The sequence below is a fragment of the Ordospora colligata genome (genome assembly GCF_000803265.1).
Source record: "Ordospora colligata OC4 chromosome Unknown contig_05, whole genome shotgun sequence".
NCBI lineage: Eukaryota > Fungi > Microsporidia > Ordosporidae > Ordospora > Ordospora colligata.
Window position 1 is genome coordinate 146,103 of NW_014575403.1, and position 23,247 is coordinate 169,349.

The window sequence follows — 23,247 nt, forward strand, 5'->3', positions numbered from 1 at the left end:
CTGTATAATATACTAATTGAAAGTGTTAGCTTCTTAAATGCAGCAGACATGTTTATGGCACCTTAGGTATGTAAGGAAGTAAGATCTGAGCTTTTTGGAATGCTTGATACTGAGGTAGAAGTATGCCTTTGATATGCAGACCAAAGGCTTCTTCTTTTTTCCTTGCATTGCACACAACTGATGATTTGCTCAAAGGAAAAAATGTCTTCTGACATGAATATGAAGTTATTCACAAAGCAGTCCTCGTTATCGTATGAACAGAGGAAGACCTTCAGGTACTTTTCCAAGACATCTATCATTGGAATGACACTTACCTTTGGCTTGAGATGCTTTTTAACTTCAGCCACCTCAAGAAGAAGAGCTTCAGATGTATCTGGAGTGATTCTAATCGAGTATACTCTTGAGAGCATCTGTGAAACCATGGATTCGAGCAGCACCATTGTGGTTTCTTCTCCAATACCTTTTGTGGCATCACTTATGATTTCTGCATCTATGAGCCTGATAATTTCTTTTGCCAAGCCATTGGGCGATTCAAAGTTGATCTTTGCAAAGCAGACCGAGAGTTGAATGTCTAAGATGCTGCTGTGGAAAGCTTCCATTTTCCTTATTTCTTCAGATGCATTTGGAGTATCATCCAGGATTCCTGCTTGTCCAAAAATCCTGGTCATGAAGTCTGACATTGTTTCTCGTGCAAATAAAAGTGTGTTCAATACAACAATAGACTTATATATGGTATTTCCAAGACTGATCTTGCTTATCAGTATTGCAAGGTATCTATCAAAGTATCTAACCAAGCATTTGTATGCTGACAAATCATCAAGATACTCAATCTTTTTCAAGATCTTCTCTACTCCATGAAAGAAATCAAGGACAGTAGAAACAACACATAATTTGACATTGTCCTGCTCAAACTCACCACTGATCAGTTCATTAAACGATACCTTTAGATAAATTGTAATATTTGGGATAAATTGTGACGATAGCATTCTCATATGGATGCATGAATGATTAATTGTAGAAACCAGATCTTGTGTGAAGACTTCTTCAGAACTACTCTGATACCTACACATGCATAAACTGCATTTGCTAACATCAACCAGCTTTGCAAACCTTTTTTCATACCTAAGTACTATTTCGAATGCCTGTACAAAGTCTTCCTCTTCAACATCATTGTGAAAGAAGTAGTCGCATACTTTATGCTTTGTCATGACATAGTATCTAAGTAGTACTTCTAATGCCAGGTTCCAGTCGCTTACAAGAGCGTATCTCAACATTACCTTTGCCAAGCTTTCTTCAACCCACATCAAGCATATGCCAAGCGATGACAACTTGTGAAAGCTGCGTTTCAGGACATCCTGATAATCTACCGAGCACAGAATAGTCATGTGAGAAGCCATTGATGCTTTTACCTTTGACTCAAATTCATTGCCCAACAATAGTGTTATGCTAACAACAGGTTTTGGTATGCTTTTATGCGCATATACGCATTTCTTTATCTCATCTTCAATGCACAGCTTCAATCCGTCAAGATCATCGGTTGAAAGCTTCTGCCTGAAATCCAGTTTTTTCATCTCTTGCCTGATTCTGCTGTATATCTCCTCGTGATTCCTTGAGTTGTGTAGTGCTCTGAGCTCTGATGATTGCATGTGCATGATGCAGAGTGCATTTTTGATCGACTGTGGAACATGTTTCACATGCCAGTATAAATCAAATATTCAACTTTTCTAACCTTGTAAAACCAAAGCCATTTAAATGAAGATTCCATCTGATGGCTGCTCAAGCGACCTGGATCACATGGCAGCTGAAGAGTACTGGATAGGTGACTTCATGCACAGAAAAGAAAATTATGGCATTATTCGGGTTCCTGATGAGTTTTTGGAAGACAGGTTCAACCTTGTTGGACTAGAGAGGCGGATATTCAATCTTGAAGATGCATACAACTCAATCCTAGACAGAGGACCCAGAGGAGACTTTCTGGAAGAGTCTTGCTTGTATTATTTAATACACCAGAGATACATATTTACTAAGCCTGGATTAGAGGCAGTCCTAGACAGAGTCATGAATAAAGAGTATGGCGTATGCCCAAGAGTGGGATGCAAAGCATCTGCAGTGATTCCTATTGGAATGAGCGACTTTCCAGGCAAAAAAGCAACAAAGGTCTATTGCCATTCTTGTACAGCAGTGTATGAGCCTGGCAGCAAGCTGCGCATGCTTGATGGATGTGCATGGGGAAGATCCTTCCCTCACTTTTTGATTCTTACATATCCGTATCACTTTCCATCATCAACAGGCAAGGAATATATTCCCAGGATATATGGAATCAGGATATGCAAGCATGATGATAACGACTCCCATTCGGAGGATAACTAGAATAAATCCATATTTGGAAGTTGTGTATGGCAGTTATTTATGACAAGCGGTGGGTTATGCAGATGATAAAGGACGATGCATTGGAGGAGCAGTATGGGTTTAAGCCATACTACTGCGATGCACGCAGAGATGGGTGGCTGTTGAATTATGATGTTGTTTGTGGAGATGATGGAAGGATGGGTGCAAGGTTGTATTTGATTGATGATCAAGGTGTTGAATTCCTTGCGGAGATGAGATATTTTCCATCGTTTCTAGTGAAGGCGGTTGACTATGAGGCAGTAGAGGATTATTTGAGAAGGAAGTATGGCGGAGATGTGCATATGGCCCGAGTAGTGGGAAGGATTGATTTTAAGGAGTATAACCACTTGAATAAAGCTCCTACTGAATACCTAGAAGTGCAGGTACGAACTGAGACTGGGTTTAATACTATGGTAAGGGAGTTGAAGAGGATTGCAGCCAGAAACAAAGTTAGGAGCAATGGAAGTGAAGGATTTGATTTTGATGTAAAACGAGTGATGAGTGCTGAGGAGGGGATTGTGTCTATATGTGAATATGACATTCCTGCAGAGGTTCGTGTTGCAAATGTGCTTGGAATAAGATGTGGGAAGTGGTATGTATTCTGGTATGATGGAGAAAAGTATATGATTGAGAGGAGCGAAAGAATTGTGTTTCCGGACCTACGGATTCTTGCATTTGATATTGAGACATCCAAGAAGCCTCTGAAATTTCCAAGTGCAGACTATGATGAGGTGATGATGATATCTGTAAAGACTGAATCAAAGGGGTATTTGATTGTCAACAGGCAGCTGGTTTCTAAGGACATTAAAAGGTTTGAATACAGCCCGAAGGATGACATGCAGTGTGTGTTTGAAGCAGTAAATGAGCATAATGAAGAAGGAGTGCTGGTAGCATTTGCTGAGATAGTGCAAAAGCATAGACCACACTTGATGTCCACATTCAATGGATCTGGATTTGACTTTCCATTTGTTGAGAAGCGAATGCAAAAGTATGGGATTTGCTTGAAGGAGACAATGGGATTTGAATGCAAGGACGGATATTACACTTCACCTTTTATTGTGCATCTTGACTGTTACAAATGGGTTAAAAGAGACTCGTACTTGCCAGCAGGAAGCCAAGGTCTTAAGGCTGTTACTAAAGCAAAGCTAGGATACTTCCCTGATGAGGTTGATCCTGAGGAGATGGTAGACCTTGCGATTGCTGATCCTGATCGGATGGCGTCGTACTCGGTTTCTGATGCGGTTGCCACGTATTTTCTGTATGTTAAGTATGTGCAGCCACATGTTTTTTCGCTGTGTTCGCTTATTCCACTCAGCCCAACATCTGCAATATGCCAAGGATCGGGGACTTTATGCGAAGCATTGCTTATCTCTGAGGCTGTTGAGTATGGAGTGATTGTCCCGGATAAAAGAGTTGAAAGCAAGTACCAAGAGTATGAAGGATACATTGCGGAGAATGTGACGTATGTTGGTGGACATGTTGAGTGTGTGAGAGCTGGACTGTTCAGGTCTGACTTTTCGTATGACTTTGATGTAAATAAGAAATTTATTGAGGATGTTGGAAGAAGCATTGATGAGATGCTAGCAGAATATAAGGATGAGGAGGACTTTGAGGTGATGAAGATGAATGTGATGAAGAATCTTGAGGAAAACACAGGCAAGATACGAAGAGAAGGAAGGATATACCATCTTGATGTTGGAGCGATGTATCCAAACATAATACTTACGAACAAGCTGCAGCCGGTGTCGATTGTGAATGACGATGTTTGCATAAGGTGTGATTTTTCTGACGAGGCGAATGGATGCAGGAAGAAAATGGAGTGGACATTGAAAGCAGAATACATTCCAGTGAGGAAGGATGAAGTAGAACGAATCAGGATACAATGTATTAAAGATGGAAAGAATGATGAGGAGGAGCTTGTGCGCAGAGTGAAGGAGTATAGTAAGAAATCATACAAGAGATCTAAAGTTAAGGTATGTGACACTAGAAGTTCTGTTGTATGTCAACGAGAGATACCTTTTTATGTGGAAACAGTAAGGAAGTTTCGGGATAGAAGATATACATACAAGAAGCTGCATTCTAAGGCATTGAGAGATGCGGAGGGAGCTATGACAGAAGAGGAAAGAAGACATGCGCTGAAGTCTGCAGTTGTGTATTCATCACTTCAAGTAGCGCATAAGTGTGTGTTGAACTCGTTCTATGGATATGTGATGAGAAAAGGATCGAGATGGTATAGCATGGAGATGGCTGCAATAGTGTGTAATGTTGGAGGTAATGTGATAAGAAAGGCTAAGGAGGTTGTTGAAATGATTGGAATGTCTTTGGAGCTTGATACTGATGGGATATGGTGTGTAGTACCTAGCACGTTAATGTCAACGTATGTATTCCGATCAGGAAGAAAGATGTCTTTGCTTTCGAGTGTTTTGAACTACTTTGTGTGCAAGGGATTTACTAATGAGATGTATCAGGAGTTGAGAGACGGGGAATATGTTAGAAGGAGTGAGAATTCGATTTTTTTTGAGATTGATGGACCTTACAGGGCGATGCTGCTGCCTGCATCTACAGAGGAAAGTAAAGTACTGAAGAAGCGGTATGCAATAATCAACGATGATAACAGTGTGGCCGAGCTGAAAGGATTTGAAGTGAAAAGACGAGGAGAGCTTGAGATAGTGAAGAAGTTTCAAGAGGAGCTATTTCTGCATTTTTTAGATGGAAGTACGCTTACAGAGTGTTATGGATCGCTTGCAGAAGTGTGTGGATATTGGCTTGACATTCTGAAAAGCAGAGGAGAGTACCTTGATGATGAGACTATTCTTGAACTACTATCTGAGAGCAGAAGCATGTCCAAGGAGTATGAGGAGTATGAAGGAAAGAAGTCAAATATTACCACGACTGCATTGAGGATGTCTGAGATGCTGGGCAAGAATGTTCTTGAAGAGAAGCTGAAGTGCGAGTATGTTATTGCAGTGTATCCTGAGGGGAAGAGTGTAGCGGAGCGGACGATTCCAGTGATTGTTTTCCGCTCTTGTGAGAAGGAGAAGTATCTAGGACGGTGGTTGGGAAGAAGATATGGAGGAAATATCCGTGCAATAATTGACTGGGGATATTATAAACAGAGATTGGAGAGTGTAATTCTTAGAATGGTTGTTCTTCCAGCCATATCACAGGGAATCAAGAATCCATTGAGCGATGTAAATGTGCCTGAATGGGCTGTGAAGAAGGGAGTACTCTTTGATTTTGATTTTGTGAAGGTACGGGACATTGAGGATATTGGCAGTAAGAAGAGTGTTGTTGAGTGTATGAATGATGTAGTTAATGGAAATGTAGTTAAGGAAAATGAAGGATATAAACAAATAGCTAATGACGGAGAACGATATACAGAGATAGTGACAGCGAATAATTCCAAATGTGAAGGTGTTATTGAGTATTTTCAAAGGATGAGAGCAGAATGGATGGATGGTGTACGGAGCTTTCTACATAAGGGCGATATTGTTAGAGTTAATGCAACAAATGATGGCTTTCTAGATGTTTTTTATGCTAATAAGCATGAAGCAGAAAGAAAAGAGCTTGTGAGATACATATATATAGAGATAAATGGTAAGCAGTTTTTTGAGGGATCTGAGCGGGTTAAGATAGTAAAGCGGTTTTTGAGTGATGGAGAGCAGATGGATGTGGGGATGCTGATGCTAAATGAGAATGAGTTTAGAAATAACTATGCATTGTACAAGAAGTTCCTGAGTCATTTTTCAATTAAGAGGGTTTTTGAAGAGGAAGTGCCTGTATTGTATGGAAACATGAAGGAGTGCGATGGAGGGAAGATGAGATATACTTTACTGAGTGGATTTATGCATGATGGACGAGTGGTGTATCTTATTGGAAAGGAAGAAGATAATTTTATGATACTTAATGGAGATGATGCACTGAAGAAGTATTTGCTTGGATGTGTTGGAAGATGGCAGGTATTTGTTATTGGATCTGATGATGTGTGCAAGGTTGGACTGAGAAAGATGCTTGTGAAGCGACATGTTGTGGAAAGAGTATTTGGATTTGGTCTGTGCATTGGAGGATATGAGAGGAAGTGTGAGGAAAGAAAGAAGAAGCATCTAGAGATTGGAGTGGAGATGGATATGATATTTGCAGCAAGCGAATATACAAAGGTGCCTGTTATGAATGTTGATGAGGAGCTTTTGGAGCTACTTTTTTACAAGGAGTTGAAGAATGAAGAAGTGATATGTGATGGATATGGGACTGAGGAGAATGTGATGGAGAATGCTTTGAATGAAAAATTCAAGGCTGGATTGTATAGAGAATATGTGGTTGAGATGGAGTGTGTTGGAGCGATGGTTCTTGCAATACTTGAGCATAATGAGTATCTTGGAGAGGAGGGCCTGTATGATGGAGTGAAGAGAAAGGATTTTGTTGTGCTTCAGAGGCTCCTGAAGAAGATTGTGTTAGACTGTGCACGAGGTGATCAAGGAGCGAAGGTTATTGTGCAGGGAATTGAGATATGGATCAGCAGGCGATCGAAGATAATAAGTGGAGACCTTCGAGGAGTTTGTAAGCTGTTGAAGAGAAGATATGTGATGAATCTTGTGAAGAGATTGTGTGACGATGAGTATGGGGTAGTTCTCGTGGCTGGACAGACGATTTTTGTGAATACTGGAAAGACGAGCCAGAAATCTGCAATTGATTTTTTTGAGCATATGCGTAATAAGGTGACGAGCATTGAAGGATATGAAATGATGAAGATAAAGATATGCAGAATGTTTGAGAGACTAATCCTTGTGAATCCAAACATGTATTTTTTTGTCTCGGAAGGAGAATATGTTGGATTCAGCGAAAGCAATGTGCCCAAGAGCTTTTTGAAGATGATTTTTGGAGATCAGGAGATTGACAGTGAGATGGTGTACAGGCTTGTGACAAGGGTGCCAGCTGAAAGCAGCAGAGTGATGATTGAGATATTGGCTCATATACAGGGTATGCAGTGGATGATAACGAACTGTTGCAAGTTGTTGAGAATAAGTGAGTTTGAAGAGAAGATGCAAACTCGAGCAAGGATTATGGTGATATGCCCTGTATGTGGATTTGAAAGCACGATGAAGTCCAGATGTGTTCGGTGCTATAGAGCATACGCGCCTGATGTTATTTTAGAGGAGTGCATGAGATATGCAAAGAATCTGTTAAAACTAGAGCTGTGTGGAGATTCATATTGTGCAAGGTGTGGAGCAGTGAAAGAGAGAAGGTTGAGCGATGCATGTAAATGCGGAGGGAGTTTTAGGAAAGAAAAGAACATAGAGAGACTTGATGAGGTGCGCAAGATAGCAAATAGCAAAGTGATTGATGAGATGTATGATGGAATAGTGAAACATTTTGCAAAGTGAATATGAAGGAACACATGAGGATTAATAGATAGAGTGTACCCCTGTGGAATTGAATGTGTAAGAAAGTAGATATTATTGAGAGAGGAGAAGCAGGATGTGTGGATGCAGTTGTGCATGGATGCAGCTGCATGCATGTTGTTTTTGAAAGGATATGTGAATCGAAGAGGATTGAAGATATGCGATTTGAATGTATGAGAGGGATGCATGAAAGATCAGTTAAGGTTTTTGAGGCAGGAAGGAGGATAGAGTTTGGATATGAGTTTTTAGTTGAGTATGTTTTGATGTGTGCAGGGATTATTGAGTATGAATGCAAGGTTGATGTTTTTGAGGAAATTGATGGAGCGTGCCTGCTGAAAGGAGTTTTATATGCGATAGATGATGAGTACAAGTTAGGAGTGAATGTGCAGCTGAATGGAAATGATGTGAAGGTTGAGGTTGGGGAGAAGGTTGTATATGAGATGAAGGAGTGATAATGAACAAGTAGTGCATTATGAGGGTAGAGATTGTGCTATGTGAGTAATAGAGTCAATGAATATGTTTTGTGTTTATGGTTTGTGCTATTTTGTTATGCTTATGGCTTAATAGCTTATAGAGTTGAGCATAGTTAAAGGTATCTGTGAAGTAGTAGAAGTGAAGATGTATGGACAAAAAATATCACCCTCATAAGATGGATAGAAGGGAATTGGAGGCATGTCTTTATGATGTGTTGAGATCTGATGCACAAACAGGAAAGCAATCGGAGGCACGGATTTTGGACTTGCAAGCAAATGATTTTGGCAGATTCGTGCCGGTTCTTGCGGAGGTTTTCTGCGATGTGAATACAAATGATCAGGTGAAGATGGTTGCAGGGATTATTTTCAAGAATACGGTGCATGCGAATGATGTGGAACTTCAAAGGATGTGTTTGAACCGATGGTTAAGCCTTGATGGAGGGGTGCGTGAGTATATCAAAGGAATGCTAAAGGAGGCGCTTGAAGGATATGTACCGAGGTTCTGTGTGATGGCGGGAGCGATTCTTGGATACATTGCAAGGATTGAGGTTGAGAATGGGATTGATCCAAGGTTTTTTGAAGAGATGCGGATGAAGGTGAATGAAGATGACAAGATAGAGGGAGTGTGTGAAGCAGTTGGAGTGAGCACAAGTTATATTGCAAAGGAAGCGCCAGGTGTATTTGAAGAGCGGATAGTAAGGATGGTGTTTGAGACGTGCATATATGCATTGATTAATGGAACGAATAGCAGAAGGAAGTTAGCAGGGTTGAAGTGCTTAATGAACAGCATGGAAGCGCCGAGAATGTTCTGTAGAGCCGAGGATATGAGAGTGTTTCTTGATGCAACGATGGGGATATGGAATGGATCTGATGACGAACTGATTCATAAGTCGATGATATGCTTCAATAGGATGGTGATGTTGTATTACAATTATACTGAGAAGGGAATGCTTGAGGATATGCTATCTCAGTATCTAGGAAGATTTTTCAAATCTAATTCTGATGAAATTAAGGTTCAGGCAATTGAATACTGGTGTATATTTGCAGAGAAAAAGGATGATTGGATAATTGATAAGTATCTACCGGTGGTGTTACCTGAGATTCTGAGACTTCTTTCGAAGGGAGAAGAATATAATGCCGATGGATGGACCTCTCACAAGGCAGCGTCTTCATGCCTTGAAATGTATACAGAAATAAAGGGCAACAAGCTGATGAAGAGCGAAGTGGTGTGGGGATTTATAGAGTCGTCCCTAAGATCGAGTGTAAGACTTGATGTGGATATTGGAGCAATAGCATTAGGGAGTATTATGTGTGAGGAGTGTGAAGATTACCTGGTGATGGTGATGCCTCAGCTTGTGGGCGGAGTAAATTTTGAAGAATCGAAGGAATCATGCCTGTGGGCCTTATCAAAGGCAGCGGAATGCAACTTTTATGCATTGGTTGAGTATCTGCCTGCGATCATCAGCAAGTGTGGAGGGATTGTTCTTGAGGGTTCGAAGCCATCTATGGGAGCAGCATGGGTGATGAACTGTGTGTTTGATTCGGTCTATAAATTGAGGAAAAACGAGACGTATGCAAAGCATTTGCCAAAAGACATTAAGAGAAATGCTGATGGATTTGTGGAGATTTTTCTCGTGAAGCAGTATCTTGATGTGGTGAATATGTTGGTGAAAGGAACAGAGATGGTTAGTCTAAATGACTCTGGGCTGAGAATAGCGCTGTTTTCTGCACTGAACTCGCTGATTTCTGTATGTCCGCCGATGCTTCAGAGCATATTGAGTGGATTTTATGAATACACAGCTAGGAAGATAGATGAGTGTGTTGGGGTGCTTGGTCATGCAACTCAGGATCAGATATTAGTTGTTGAGGATGTTTTGTCGAACTACATAGGTCTTATTGAGGCGATTACAATGTCTAGGAAGACTGATGGAGTTGAGGATGTGATGGGAGTGTTTTTGAAGATTCTTGAGTCTACACCAACGATAGCGTTTGGAGAAGTTTACATCAGTGTGTCTAATTTATCAACAAAATTTGTACCACATGTATCGATCCTGTTGCCATACATCATACGTGATATGAAATGCACAGACAAGTTTGTGCTGAATTCTGTGATAAATCTTGTTGGAAGGCTTGCAAGCACCATGGGAACTGACTTTAGTATAATAGCAAGCGTCATTATGCCGTTATTGGGACAGTGCCTTGGATCTGAGTCTACGCCAAAGGAGTTGAAGCCCGTGATTCTATCTGTGTTTGGAGACATAGCATTGGCATTGGAGAAGGGATTTGAACCACATGTTGAGATGGTTGCAATGTTGTTCTCGCAGATAGCTGAGCTTGACTTTCGTTATGATAAGGATTATGTTGAGGAGCTGCGCAAGAATTCGCTTCAGCTTGTGAACTGCTCATTGGTTGCTGTTGGAGACTGTATGAAAGTAAGGAGTGCAGTGCCAAGGATATTGAGCATAGCACATGTAATTAATGCAAGTGATGAAAATGGACGGGTGCATGAGCAAATGCTTGGACTGATTGATGACCTTGTTATGATGTATGGAAAGAACTTTGGATTGGATGATCCATGGATCAAGGAGTTTTTGCATAATGTGATGAAGCATGGCAATGACAAGAATAGAAACAGAGCCGGACATATTCTGGAAGTGCTTAGATAAGCTGTTACATGGATTAAATATATTTATCTAACGATTTATTATGGTTTCAAGAATGAAGTGAAATCTAATTAAATTTATTTGATGGTTTTAGTTGAATCATTCACATTTATTGTGTTCTGGTTGGCTCATTCACTCTTTTTTCTAATTAGCTTATATCTCTGCTGTTTGAGTTATACAATCTTATATTCTGATTGACTTATGTTACTGCACTTTGCCATTTAAGTTGAATTATTCACTCTTATATATTCCTGATTTTTGAATCATACACATATACATTTATTGTTTTGGTTGAATTATCATCTACTTATAATCTTACTTTTTGAATCATCAATTTTATGTTTTGACTGAATCATCCACTTTTACCTTATTGACTCAAACACTTTACTTTCTTGATTTCAAACATTCTTACTTTTACTGTAAATTTCAAAATGCATCTTCATATTATGCAGAAACTCAGATAGAGCAACTAGAACGGTACTTGTGCATTTGCCATCGTCATGGTCTCCAAATTTGTGTTTGATTATGCCTGATTTCAGGTTACATTCTTTATACATATTCACTACACATTCTAACTTATTACATGCAAATAAGAAAAATCCAGAATATGCCTTCTGATGCTTTGAATCAATAACATTCAGCGCACAGAGATTATTTGTGTACATCTCAATAAACAAATTGATTTTCTCACGGATTCTAGGCAATTCTTCAGCTTTAAGTTCATGTATGGTTGCAAACTCATCAAGTAGATCGCCAATCCCAACTCCATTCGCTTCCATCACATGGAATAGAAAAGGAAACAGCGACATATTGTTTTTTCCTTTGTATCCACTGAATACACACAGGCTAGAAATACGAAATCCAGGTATTTTCTTTCGGGTCATTGAGTACTTGAAGTTTATGGCATTGCATATTTCAAGAACAGCTTTCATGAGAATTTTTAGTCCATGGCTATCAATAATACGGTTGTACAGCATCAGAAGCTCAATCAAGGCATCCTCCATCAGGAATATCTCATTGAAAAGCTTTCTCTCAAATATCAAGATATCCAATAACTTGAGCGCATCTACATAGCGCGAGTACCTGAGCATTGACTCTTCAACTTCATTGAGCATCTCTGGAGGTGCTAATGACAGACTCAATGCCTCCGTACTATTTGGATATATCTTTTCTATGTTCAACAAATCTTGAAGTTCTAGAGGGCTAGATGGAGACTCTAAGAACACATAAATGTTTTCAGGTGTGATTCCTTTAAGCTCAAGGTGTCTCAATGCCAATGAAGCTAAAAATAATCTATTACTGTCTATAACGCTTGTTGCTATTGCTTGATTGCTAATTGTATTGTTCATATTTTCAACAGGTTCACAAAGCATATCTTCAAACATATTCAGATCCATTATGATATCAATGTTGGAGCACTCACTAAATATCGTTCCATCTACTCTTGCTAATGGAACCATGTGCAGTGATTTTCTAACTACCATCTCCATGCTACTGATGGCTTTATCTTCACAATTAGTTTTTTTTCGAATGATCTGTTTCTTTGATATAACCTTTCTTGTACTTATAATTGGAATTTCGCAGTTGATTTGCTCTATTAAACGTAGTTTACTGCATTCCACTTCTACTGAATATAATTCTTTTCGCACATCAATATCTGTATTGCTGCTAATACAAGATGATTTGATGTTGCTGTCATCCGTGCAGTTGTTATTTTCATCTTGTTTTCTATCTGTATCCTCAACATCATGTCCATTAGTACTGTTCTGCCTACAAAATAACATCATTCCTACATGACCAGAGACACAAGAATCGTTTCGATTGGTACATACTCCTCTTGACTCTAGATCTTGTGTGAATTCTGAACATCTGTGTGTATCATATCTCATATATGCACAGATCTTTGATACAACTTCATTGATTCCCTGGGAAACAAGTCGCTCATAAATCTTTCTGTCATAATCCCTCCAGAATCCATCATTCAGCATCTTGATGCCTTGTATTTGGTCAATCTTGTCAAAACACAGGCTCTTTTTTTCCATCCTTCCTGACTCAACTAGCACTAAATCAACAGAAAAATCATCCTGGAACCTGCTTCTTGGTAATATAAGCTCCATGTCATCGAGAGTAAATCTGTAGACACCTTGTCTGTAGAAAAGCGGATTGACTCTAAGGCTCAGCACCTTCTCCTGTTTCTCATTCGAATAGTACCACATTTCTATTTGAATATCTTCCGATACATTGCATCCGATCTCACTAAACACCACATAATCTTCATCTCTGTAAACATCATAATCATAGCCAGCAGCATCTTCATCACAAGTAGCCTCCTGAGCAATGTACAACATTCTGCCTTTTCCATTAATTGAAATACCAACCTGAAAGTCAGTAGAATGTGCAACTGGAATTGTAGTAATTATCAACTGCTTCAAAACAATGTTGTGATTTCCTTCATATTTCATATTGCTTGCTGATTCAAAATACTTAATGTACCTCCTAACTGTATTTACATTCATCAAAGAAGACTGAAAAGAATCAAAGCAGGTATCATCCATACAAGTATCATCTCCATCTATTCCACAGTACTTCATTATACATCCAATCACAAACTTGAACCTGCCATTATCTCCATGCTTAAGCTCGAATGCTGCCACATTATTCGAATTGAAGTCCAGCCAGCATTTGACTGCACAACACATTCTATATGCAACTCCAAGATCAAAATCAAGCAAAGGCATCTTCTGGATATTATATGAGCCTGAGAATATGTCCTCAAAACACCATATCATGCATCTGTCTCCGTACTTGGAATTCATGAACGTAATCAGCTCATCCTTATTATTTCTTTTAGTAATGTTCTCAGTGCTGTTGTTCCAGCATTGCCCAAAAACGACTATCTGAGTCGAAATTCTCCACAGATTCAATCGACTACATCCAATATCAACAACTGGATCTTCACTAGATGTATCCGTGTATTGTTTAGCTGTATTGGTTGTTAATGCATCACTCTTCTTTGATGTACATGGATTAACAAACCTGAAGTCTCCATCTTCAGAGTTCCTTACAAGCGCCTGGATCCTTTCAAAAATACCAGTCTCAACTAAGCCATCTGTTTGTATTCCTTCCATATCCAATCTACTGTTCGTATGTAATTATAAACCACATGAAACAGAACCTTACCATCCAGATCCTTCTATTCCGCTACAGATGTAAGAACTAACAGCATTGACAATTCTATATTTAACACATTCTCATTCTAATGCATACACAAAATAAATTTATTTCCAAATCCACTTGGCAAGCCATCCTGCAATCATCATCCACACAAATACAAACATCGCATAGAACAAAGGGCCCCATCGAGATGATAAGTCAATTTCAATATCTTTGTATTCTACTCGTGTATCACACAACATATCAGCAATTTTGCGGAACTCATCCATACTTTCTATCCTATCACACCCTTTTATTTCTTTGTACTGTGTAATCATCTTCTCTTTTCTTTCAAATCTTTTCAACAAAAATTCTTTCGAATCCATATCATCATTGTTTGGAATGTAATCAAGGAAGAACACAAAGTTCACCATGCATGATTTATTCACCAAAACCTCTGTGTATGAATACACATCGTTTGGATATTTTGCATAAGGATTTCCAATAATCGTTATATCAAGAATCCCATTCATATCGTCCTTCATACCTGCTCTGAGAATATCAAATCCAGTTGTCCTTGGTAATATCACCTCCTCAGGATCAAATGCATGCCCATCAACTGTTGTACTGCCTTTCTGTGCCCACTTGTGCGACTTTTCATGCGAGACTTTGTCTATGTACGTTCCTTCAGGGAACAGCAGAAGATCATATCTTGTCTTCTTCTTCAGGTTCGATGCTCCAGACATAATCAACTCCTTGTCCTTGCTCAACCTTCTATTCAGAAAAATAAACTCAAAGAATCTCATTCCATATCCTAACAGTGGAATGTCCTTTAAAGACATCTTCAGTATAATGTACATATCGCCAAACCTTTCGAAATAATGCATAACACACGAAATAAACAGCCAATCATACTCAGTCAGATGGTTTGAGATCACAACATTCCTTTTATTATCAAGAATTGCAGTGTCGTACCTTATAAACACCTTTCCTGGGAAATATCCATGCAGAGCAGTCTTTGTAAGGCTTAGCCATGCTACTTTTGCAGTTTTTACAATAGCATCTCTGCTCAGACACCGAGGCATCACTAGATCAATCACAAAAATCAATCCACAAGTTGCAGTAATGTATGAAAAGTAAACAGTCATGATTGCCACAAGACTCAGAATATTCCAGAGTTTTCTTATCATTCCCCTTATTTCCTCATGCATCTAAATATTTTTCTCAAAACTTGTTTCAATTTCAATAGGTTTCAATCTTAGCCAACTGTTTACATTGAGTATAAATAGCCACACATTCATCAATATTGATTGCGTTCCACCCATCGTCAATGCATTCCAAGCATGAAAGCCCATGTTACTTAAAAATCCTCAGGTCCATCCAGAACTCAGTATTGCCTACACGAAGCGAGGCCATGATGCTGATAAATGATGTAAAGATAGTTTTTGCTTCAGAACCAAATGTTATTCAAATACAAGCACAGGTCAATGTTGTAGGTGATGTTCATGGCCAGTTCTACGATCTCTTGAACATGTTGGATCTCATGGGCGATCCTTCTATTCAACAGTATCTGTTTCTTGGAGACTACGTAGACAGAGGATATGACTCAGTGGATCTTATATTGTTGCTGTTTACATATAAAATTCTCTATCCGGATAAAATTCACCTTCTTAGAAGAAACCACGAAACACGCATGCTATCTGCTGTATATGGATTCAGGGACGAATGCATAAGGAAATATGACATTACAACATACTGGAGATTCTGTGATGCATTTCAATACCTTCCAATCGCTGCAGTTGTTTCTGGAAAATACTTCTGTGTTCATGGAGGACTTGTGCCTGGAATAACATTAGACTTCATCACGAGTATTGATAGAGTTGGTGAAATTACTGAGTTGAGTAATCTATTGTGGAGTGATCCTGATGAAGAGCCAGGATATAGGAAAAATCCAAGAGGCGCAGGCTATCTGTTTGGAGAAGACACAATCGATGACTTTCTTGAATCAAACAGGTTTTCCCATGTTGTACGATCACATCAGTTGGTGAACGACGGGTACAAGTCATTCTTTAGAGACAAGCTATTCACAATATGGGGTGCTCCGAACTATTGTTACTCATCAGGTAATGTTGCATGTGTCATGGCAATCAGTGAAAACGGCCATGAGTTCAGGATATTTGATAAATGCAAACAGCAGTTCAGAGACTCTTCTATGCAATCAGACTTCTTTGATGGCTAATGCAGCTGTATACTTCACTTTGTTACTTTTACATGTGATTCACCATTCGATAGATTCAACACATCTGGAAGACACTCTTTCATCAAATCAATCAATACCTCGTTTTCTAATGCAGCCATGACTCTGTCCTTGTCATTGAGCTGTTTATTGAGTGCTTTGTAATTCACATGTGCACCATCTGCAATCTTAACGCTTATTGCATGATTTCGTATGAAACGATCAAGATGTGTTTTTATGCAAAGTCCTATTATTGCTGCCATGGAGCAATGCGGAATAGTTGGCTTGAACTCTACGCAGACACATAATATAGGCAGCCCAACATCAGGTGTAATTCCATCGCACTCAAAAGTTTCGATGTGAATGTCTTCTTTCGATATAACACCTAATTGTTCCAGTGTATATGGATGCTCGGGATCTTTTATATCTCTGATAAGCTCAAAAATACCATATGGCGTAACATTCCTTAACAATCCGTTGCAAATATCAATTGGATATCTCTCCTCAAGCATTGCAGAAACTGTTGGAGACATGTTCATCTTTCAAGGGGTTAAACATGCTCAATATCACACAGATTTTCAAAAGATATGTATTTCAAAGCGCTGTTGCTTCGCATATTATTACACAGCCTTTGTTCAAGGCATTACAAAATTCAAAAGAAGTTGTCTTTAATAAATCAATGCTTCTCCTTTTGTTTTCTTCTCTCCTCCCAGTATCACATGCTTGGCTCTCTTAAGAGGTTTCTGATGTGCAAACTTGCAGGTGGTGCATTCCAGCTTCAGTACAAACTTCTTTGTAACTTTTGCCTTTCTTCTCAGGACAGGCCTTGTTTGTCCTCCGTATCCTCTCTGCTTTATTGCGTATCTCCTTTCTCCTTGCGCATTTGGATTACGCTTCGATGCCTTTGACTGTGAAACCTTGTGATTGGAGTATCCATTGCACTTCTTACAGTACGTATTCCTTGTCTTTGGAATGTTCACCATCTCTCAGGGCCTCTGCACAAAGCAATTTTTTCAAGTTTTGTCTTGGCATTCAGCATTGCACTGTCTTCTCAGCATTTGTAGCATATCATATCATTCAATATGTAAGAGAGTTTAACATACAAAGTCAGCATAACATGCGATAGATCTTTATGCAAATGCATCGCATACAACACCCCCAAATGTCTACGCCTGCAAAAAGAAGACTCATGAAAGACTTGAGAACAGTCAGAACGAGTCTAGATAAGACAATATTTGCAGAACCACTCGAGGATGATCTCATGACATGGGTAGCCGTTGTGTTTGGTCCAGAAGAAACTCCATTTGAGTCAGGAACATTCAGTTTGGTGCTCAAGTTTCCAGAGTCATATCCTCAAGATCCGCCAAATGTAAAATTCATTTCTGAAATGTTCCATCCAAACATCTATCCAAGCGGTGATCTTTGCTTAGACATACTAAGCAACCGCTGGAATCCAAGCTATGATGTAATGGGTGTTCTCATCTCTATACAATCGTTGCTCAACGATCCGAACACAAAGTCACCTGCAAATCTGGATGCTGCCTCTCTTTTCTCATCAGATCCTGATGCATATGCAAAAAGAGTCAAGCAATTAGTAATGAAAAGTTGGGTCGATGTGGAATTACAGGCGCAGAAAGACGAGTCTAAAAGTTGTATGCCAATTAATACATCAAATAATGATCCATAAACACACAGCGCATTACATACATCAAATAAATAGATACTCATATTCATGTTTTATTTAAGATTCATTTGTTTTGACTGCTTCTAGACAACTGCTTATCCAGTAACAATCATGTTTTATTATTTTCATTAAATGACCTAATCAGTGCAGATACCAAGTGATTGACATGCTTGAAAATATCGGATGCCGTTCTAGATAAAACATAGTAATCAAACTGGAATTCAGGTGCTTTCAGCACATCCATGGCAACACATTCCTGCCACATCGGCTCATCAATGTATTTCTTGTACAATTTCAATAAAAACTTATCATATTCGCTCATATTGGGCTTCATCCGCATCTCAATCACATCCATGCCTTCCTCTAGGATTTGCCTAATCCTTGCTTTCTTCTTGATTCTACGAATCGATCTTTCAATCATCACCTTTATCTTTTCTGCATCATTCAGCTCATCTATTCTCTCGCAAAACACTTTGTGGTATTCCTTCACATCACTTCTGCTTCCTACCAATGCAGCAATCGCCTCAACATCATCCTTGCCAACAACTTCCATGGCCTTCAAGTATGCCTGGAAATCTTTCTTTGTCCAATCAAATCCCTGATGCAAAAGCTGCTTCCTTAGATTCTGTTCATCTTCATTGAGTTCCTTACCCTCCTTGTACAACCGAAGTTCCTTCTCATTCAGTTCTTTCAGCTCCTTTGGATAAAACTGATAATCTTGGTATTCAATAATCTTTGGCTTCTGTGCAAACAATAAATTCACTCTTGACATTCTTCCATAGCTCTCAGCATTGCTTGAAACAAACCTATCAATCTTCTTGATATTGTAATCCTCACCCTCCCACTTGTAGCAATCAAGTCCTGCTTCAGATGCATCTCCAATCTTAAACTCATCAAGCTTCATGTCCATTTCCCTGGTCTTTTCCTCTCCTTTCTTTATTACTTCCTCAATCTCTTCATCCTTCACAAACGAATCTGTAATCTCTATCCCACTCGCAAGAATGTCAATCAGCTCTGACTGGCTCGGTGCACCTTTCTTACTCTTGCCCTGCAGTAGTATATCATCCAAGCGTAGTTTCTGCAATGATCTGTACACAATCTGCTCCTCAATCGTACCTTCAGATATAAATCTGAACACCATAACCTGCTTTTTCTGTCCTATTCTATGTGCTCTATCTTGTGCCTGTAAATCCATCTGCGGATTCCAATCTGAATCAAACAAAATCACAGTGTCTGCCGTGCACAGGTTTATCCCCAATCCTCCTGCTCTTGTAGTCAGTAGAAACACAAACTTCTTACTTCCCTCAGCATTAAATTCATCTATGAATTGAACACGCTCCTCATAAGGAGTAGATCCATCAATCCGGCAATACTCATAGTCTCTTAACACCAAATAATCCTCAAGAATATCCAACATCATTGACATCTGGCTAAATATAAGCACTCTCGAGCCTTTGTTTGCTAGATTTGTTAGCAATTTATCAAGAAGCTGCATCTTTCCAGAATTCTCAACAATATGCTCTTCATTCGTGTAAGGTTCAGGCTCTGCACCTGGAAACAAGTAAGGATGATTGCAACATTTCCTTAACTGCATTACAACATTCATAAGCATCCCTTTGATGTCTCTACTTCCTCCAAGTGGTGATAAATCTCTCTTCAGCAACATCTTATACCATTCATGTTGCATAGGACACAACTTAGAATATAGATTCACCACCTTCTTTGGAAGCAGAGTTCGTTCCACATCAATCTTTTCTCTTCGTAGAAAAAACAACTGCAGCACACTCCTGATCTTTGCAATTCCTTCGCTTTCTCCAGAATCACTACGTACAACATATGCTTCAAATTTCTCAGAATCATTGAAAATCTCAGGAACAATGAAATTCAACAATGCCCACAGTTCATGCACATTGTTCTGAAGAGGCGTACCTGTAATCAACAATCTGTGCTCACAAGGAAAGACTCGAACTATCTTACTCAAAAGACTATGCTCGTTCTTTATTCTATGTGCCTCATCAATCACTATATAAGACCATTCTATTTTACTCAGCATACTCTTGGCTCCTATACACATTTCATAAGTTGTAAGACACACGTCCCATTTAGAATTCTTGAGTTCTTTCATCAACTGCTTGAGCTCCTTTCGTGATGAGTAGAACACTCGCACTTTGTACTTCGGCATAAACCTCTTAAATTCTCTTTTCCAGTTATTCAGTGTAGATTTAGGCACAATCACTAAATGTCTGTTTTCTTCCTTCTTCACATACTTGATGTATCCAAGAAATGAAATTGTTTGTAATGTCTTTCCAAGACCCATCTCATCTGCAAGTATACAATTGATCGAATTCTCGTGCATATTAACAAGCCAGTTCAGTCCCTCAATTTGATAATCTCTCAACTCTACCTGAATGTATTTTGGGTTGCTTTCAAACACATAAGGCTCTGCAAGTTCTGCTTCTCCGGTTTCCATCTCTTTATAGCCTGGTATGAACGTTCTGAAAAACTCATTATCTCCAATAAAACTCCTGTACTTCTTGAACACATCCAGGTTCATCCAAGGGCTGCTCCACTGTAATTTGTCATATCTACAAAATTCAATAACAATATCATAGTAATCAGCAAGATTACAATATCCATTTTATTTGCTTGCTCAGTAAATCATAAAACAGCATTCTCATAAATGTACAAACAATCATAACACAATATTACAACACATTAAACTAAATTAGATTCCGATTCCACCAAACATACTCACAATCTAATAATCATTTTATTACTTATCACTTACAGTGCTTATCATACTCTTAGTTTCATGCTTTTTGATCTACTGGGTTTAGTCACATTTATTTACAAAACTTCATTTTACATCTGTGATTATCAAAGCTATGATCTAGAACACAATCATTTAGTGGTAGTCGAGTAAATGCAATATATCAATGTTTAATCACAATCACTCATTGATGTTATCACATTATACTCACTTACATATACACATTATACATAAACTATTCATTATCTATTTATTTTATATATTATATCTAACTATTAACCTTACTTTACTCTTGCAATATTTCATTGTTAATTTCACTATTCTTAACCATATTCATAATCTGTGTTGACCATCCTGTTATTGCTACACAAAATGTAAAGAAAATCACGGACGCATTCTTAGCCATTATAGCTTTACCATTCTCATTATTTTTATCAATCTTCTTATTCTCAGTATTCTTATTCTTAGAACCTATAAACGCTAGTACACTTCCTATTAACATTGCTACACTCATTGCTATTATTATTATGCTAATTATATTCACATAATTACTCATAGCTATTGTACAAATTCTCATTATTGCTAGTAATGCACTGCATCCTATCATGACTGCATCGTACCATATAGTAGTCCTTTTCTCATTCATTAAATACATAACCACACTTATAATCATTAACACAATTGATGTAGCCATAATCATCTTGTTAATAACCACTCTATCAAATATTTCATTTCCATTCTTCAATGCATTCATTATACTCATTCCTGTAATCACTGCTTCAGCAACTATCAGTAACACTGCTGCAACTATTGGTATTATATTCTTCATTTGTCCATTTACCTTCGCTATAATTTTTGCTACTTCTTCATGTTTTTCTTTTGATACTTTTATAGTGACATTATCATTCAAGATCTCTTCGATCATGCTCTTCCTGATATATACAAGATAATACCCAGAATATTCACGCATTATATCTTTATACGGATGCTTGCCTCCAAAGTTCCCCTCCATCACTTCCTCCTTTCTGCTCTTTGTGACAACTCCATCGTTGAATTTCAACCACTCTCCTCCATGCTTCAGGTATGCATAGAAATGACCTTCCTCAACATCTCCTCTGTGCACAATAACCGAATACAGTTCATATTCATTCATATTAGCTCTATTCTCATTCTTTGATTCTTCTAAACCATCAATTCTCTGCTCATCCACAAATTGCTTCATATCCAATACATCAGGATACTCAAAATAATCATTTAATTTATATCTCGTTTCAGTATTAAGATTAAAATAGAACCGCTTAAGTAATACAAAAATCACTGGAGGAAGCTCTCCAAACATCACTCCCTTTTCTGCATTAACAAGTCCATGCTTCTCACAACTGTATTGATTGCTCCCCTCTAACCGCTCAGTTTTCACATATCTCTTCAGTGATTCAATCAGACTCAAGTCCAACTTATTGTTCATAAAGTCCTTAATCTCTACCTGGATGTCTTGGAACTTCTCCTCTTTCCTTCGGAAACATCCACAATCTGCCTTGATGTAGGTTATCTGTTCTCCTTGTATAAGCTTCTCAATAAACTCTTTGTTTCCACTATCTTTCTGAAGCGAATTAAATAAAATCTTCGAAAATTCATGGACGTCTTGTTGCACATGCATGTTATCAAACCATGCATTATTGACAACAAAATCCGTCGTGTCAACCATCTTCCTATTCTCTTGCATCGCCTTGAACAACCTTTGCAAAGACAACATTATTCCCTTTGGCTCCTGTGCATAAACGTAATTCCTAAACTTTCTTATTCCAAATAGCGTCTGCATCACCGAGTTCATGTAGCATGTTGTTCCAAGGTGGTTCTTCAGTCCAACATATCCTGTCGACTCCTTCGAATCATATTCCCCACTCACTACATCCACTCTAATATTATCCTCGTCACTGTCTTCAACATAAACTCCAGTACCTGCCTTCGAAAACTGTTTGGATTCTATCTTCGATCCATTCGATGTTGTATCCATCTGGGGATCTTCTCAAAGCATTTAACACACTCTACTCATCATGTGCAGCATTATCAGTAAACAACCAATTATATAATATGAAAGATATACATATGACATAGAGAAAGTTTGTATTTGTTCATAGATATTGGAATATTGATGTAAAAGTATAAAGTGATTGAGATACATAAACATAAGTGAAATAAACAGATTGATAACACTCAAGACATTTGCAATATGCATGCAGATGTACATGGTATGCGTAGGTTGTATTTGGATGAATAAATTGGATATGATAGATAACGTTATGATCGATCAAGATTCGTTCAAAAATAAARAGGGAACTATAAAATTACTACATCAAGATATCAAAAATAATCACATTTTTCCGTTTAAAAATTGTATAATCAGATCATTGAATCATTTAGAGAAGTACAAAAAACTACTTTTGCTTTATTTAAAGGATTGTGAACTTATTCTTGATACTC

At 38.4% G+C, this 23,247-nt stretch overlaps 13 protein-coding genes across 13 annotated transcripts; 6 read left to right on the forward strand and 7 right to left on the reverse strand.

Annotated features, from left to right (window-relative positions):
* Positions 1-62: 62 nt before the first annotated feature.
* On the reverse strand, positions 63-1,646 carry M896_051140 (uncharacterized protein; the record flags this gene model as incomplete). The annotated part of the gene is made up of 1 exon (XM_014708261.1): positions 63-1,646. The coding sequence occupies one exon, from the start codon at positions 1,644-1,646 to the stop codon at positions 63-65; it is 1,584 nt and encodes a 527-aa protein (XP_014563747.1).
* A 106-nt stretch (positions 1,647-1,752) lies between these two features.
* On the forward strand, positions 1,753-2,370 carry M896_051150 (subunit beta of casein kinase II; the record flags this gene model as incomplete). Its single annotated transcript, XM_014708262.1, has 1 exon — positions 1,753-2,370. The coding sequence occupies one exon, from the start codon at positions 1,753-1,755 to the stop codon at positions 2,368-2,370; it is 618 nt and encodes a 205-aa protein (XP_014563748.1).
* Positions 2,371-2,426: 56 nt separating this feature from the next.
* Positions 2,427-7,769, forward strand: M896_051160 (DNA polymerase epsilon; the record flags this gene model as incomplete). Its single annotated transcript, XM_014708263.1, has 1 exon — positions 2,427-7,769. The coding sequence occupies one exon, from the start codon at positions 2,427-2,429 to the stop codon at positions 7,767-7,769; it is 5,343 nt and encodes a 1,780-aa protein (XP_014563749.1).
* Positions 7,770-7,822: 53 nt separating this feature from the next.
* Positions 7,823-8,239, forward strand: M896_051170 (uncharacterized protein; the record flags this gene model as incomplete). The annotated part of the gene is made up of 1 exon (XM_014708264.1): positions 7,823-8,239. The coding sequence occupies one exon, from the start codon at positions 7,823-7,825 to the stop codon at positions 8,237-8,239; it is 417 nt and encodes a 138-aa protein (XP_014563750.1).
* A 197-nt stretch (positions 8,240-8,436) lies between these two features.
* M896_051180 (importin beta) lies at positions 8,437-10,926 on the forward strand (the record flags this gene model as incomplete). Its single annotated transcript, XM_014708265.1, has 1 exon — positions 8,437-10,926. One exon carries the CDS (start codon positions 8,437-8,439, stop codon positions 10,924-10,926), a length of 2,490 nt encoding a protein of 829 aa, XP_014563751.1.
* A 395-nt stretch (positions 10,927-11,321) lies between these two features.
* Positions 11,322-14,051, reverse strand: M896_051190 (uncharacterized protein; the record flags this gene model as incomplete). Its single annotated transcript, XM_014708266.1, has 1 exon — positions 11,322-14,051. The coding sequence occupies one exon, from the start codon at positions 14,049-14,051 to the stop codon at positions 11,322-11,324; it is 2,730 nt and encodes a 909-aa protein (XP_014563752.1).
* A 150-nt stretch (positions 14,052-14,201) lies between these two features.
* On the reverse strand, positions 14,202-15,266 carry M896_051200 (lysophospholipid acyltransferase; the record flags this gene model as incomplete). The annotated part of the gene is made up of 1 exon (XM_014708267.1): positions 14,202-15,266. One exon carries the CDS (start codon positions 15,264-15,266, stop codon positions 14,202-14,204), a length of 1,065 nt encoding a protein of 354 aa, XP_014563753.1.
* A 140-nt stretch (positions 15,267-15,406) lies between these two features.
* On the forward strand, positions 15,407-16,315 carry M896_051210 (PP2A-like protein phosphatase; the record flags this gene model as incomplete). Its single annotated transcript, XM_014708268.1, has 1 exon — positions 15,407-16,315. One exon carries the CDS (start codon positions 15,407-15,409, stop codon positions 16,313-16,315), a length of 909 nt encoding a protein of 302 aa, XP_014563754.1.
* Positions 16,316-16,329: 14 nt separating this feature from the next.
* M896_051220 (uncharacterized protein) lies at positions 16,330-16,851 on the reverse strand (the record flags this gene model as incomplete). Its single annotated transcript, XM_014708269.1, has 1 exon — positions 16,330-16,851. One exon carries the CDS (start codon positions 16,849-16,851, stop codon positions 16,330-16,332), a length of 522 nt encoding a protein of 173 aa, XP_014563755.1.
* A 129-nt stretch (positions 16,852-16,980) lies between these two features.
* On the reverse strand, positions 16,981-17,295 carry M896_051230 (ribosomal protein L44; the record flags this gene model as incomplete). Its single annotated transcript, XM_014708270.1, has 1 exon — positions 16,981-17,295. One exon carries the CDS (start codon positions 17,293-17,295, stop codon positions 16,981-16,983), a length of 315 nt encoding a protein of 104 aa, XP_014563756.1.
* Positions 17,296-17,474: 179 nt separating this feature from the next.
* Positions 17,475-17,999, forward strand: M896_051240 (ubiquitin-conjugating enzyme E2; the record flags this gene model as incomplete). Its single annotated transcript, XM_014708271.1, has 1 exon — positions 17,475-17,999. The coding sequence occupies one exon, from the start codon at positions 17,475-17,477 to the stop codon at positions 17,997-17,999; it is 525 nt and encodes a 174-aa protein (XP_014563757.1).
* A 106-nt stretch (positions 18,000-18,105) lies between these two features.
* M896_051250 (SNF2-like helicase) lies at positions 18,106-20,550 on the reverse strand (the record flags this gene model as incomplete). Its single annotated transcript, XM_014708272.1, has 1 exon — positions 18,106-20,550. One exon carries the CDS (start codon positions 20,548-20,550, stop codon positions 18,106-18,108), a length of 2,445 nt encoding a protein of 814 aa, XP_014563758.1.
* Positions 20,551-21,052: 502 nt separating this feature from the next.
* Positions 21,053-22,780, reverse strand: M896_051260 (ubiquitin carboxyl-terminal hydrolase; the record flags this gene model as incomplete). Its single annotated transcript, XM_014708273.1, has 1 exon — positions 21,053-22,780. The coding sequence occupies one exon, from the start codon at positions 22,778-22,780 to the stop codon at positions 21,053-21,055; it is 1,728 nt and encodes a 575-aa protein (XP_014563759.1).
* Positions 22,781-23,247: the final 467 nt, after the last annotated feature.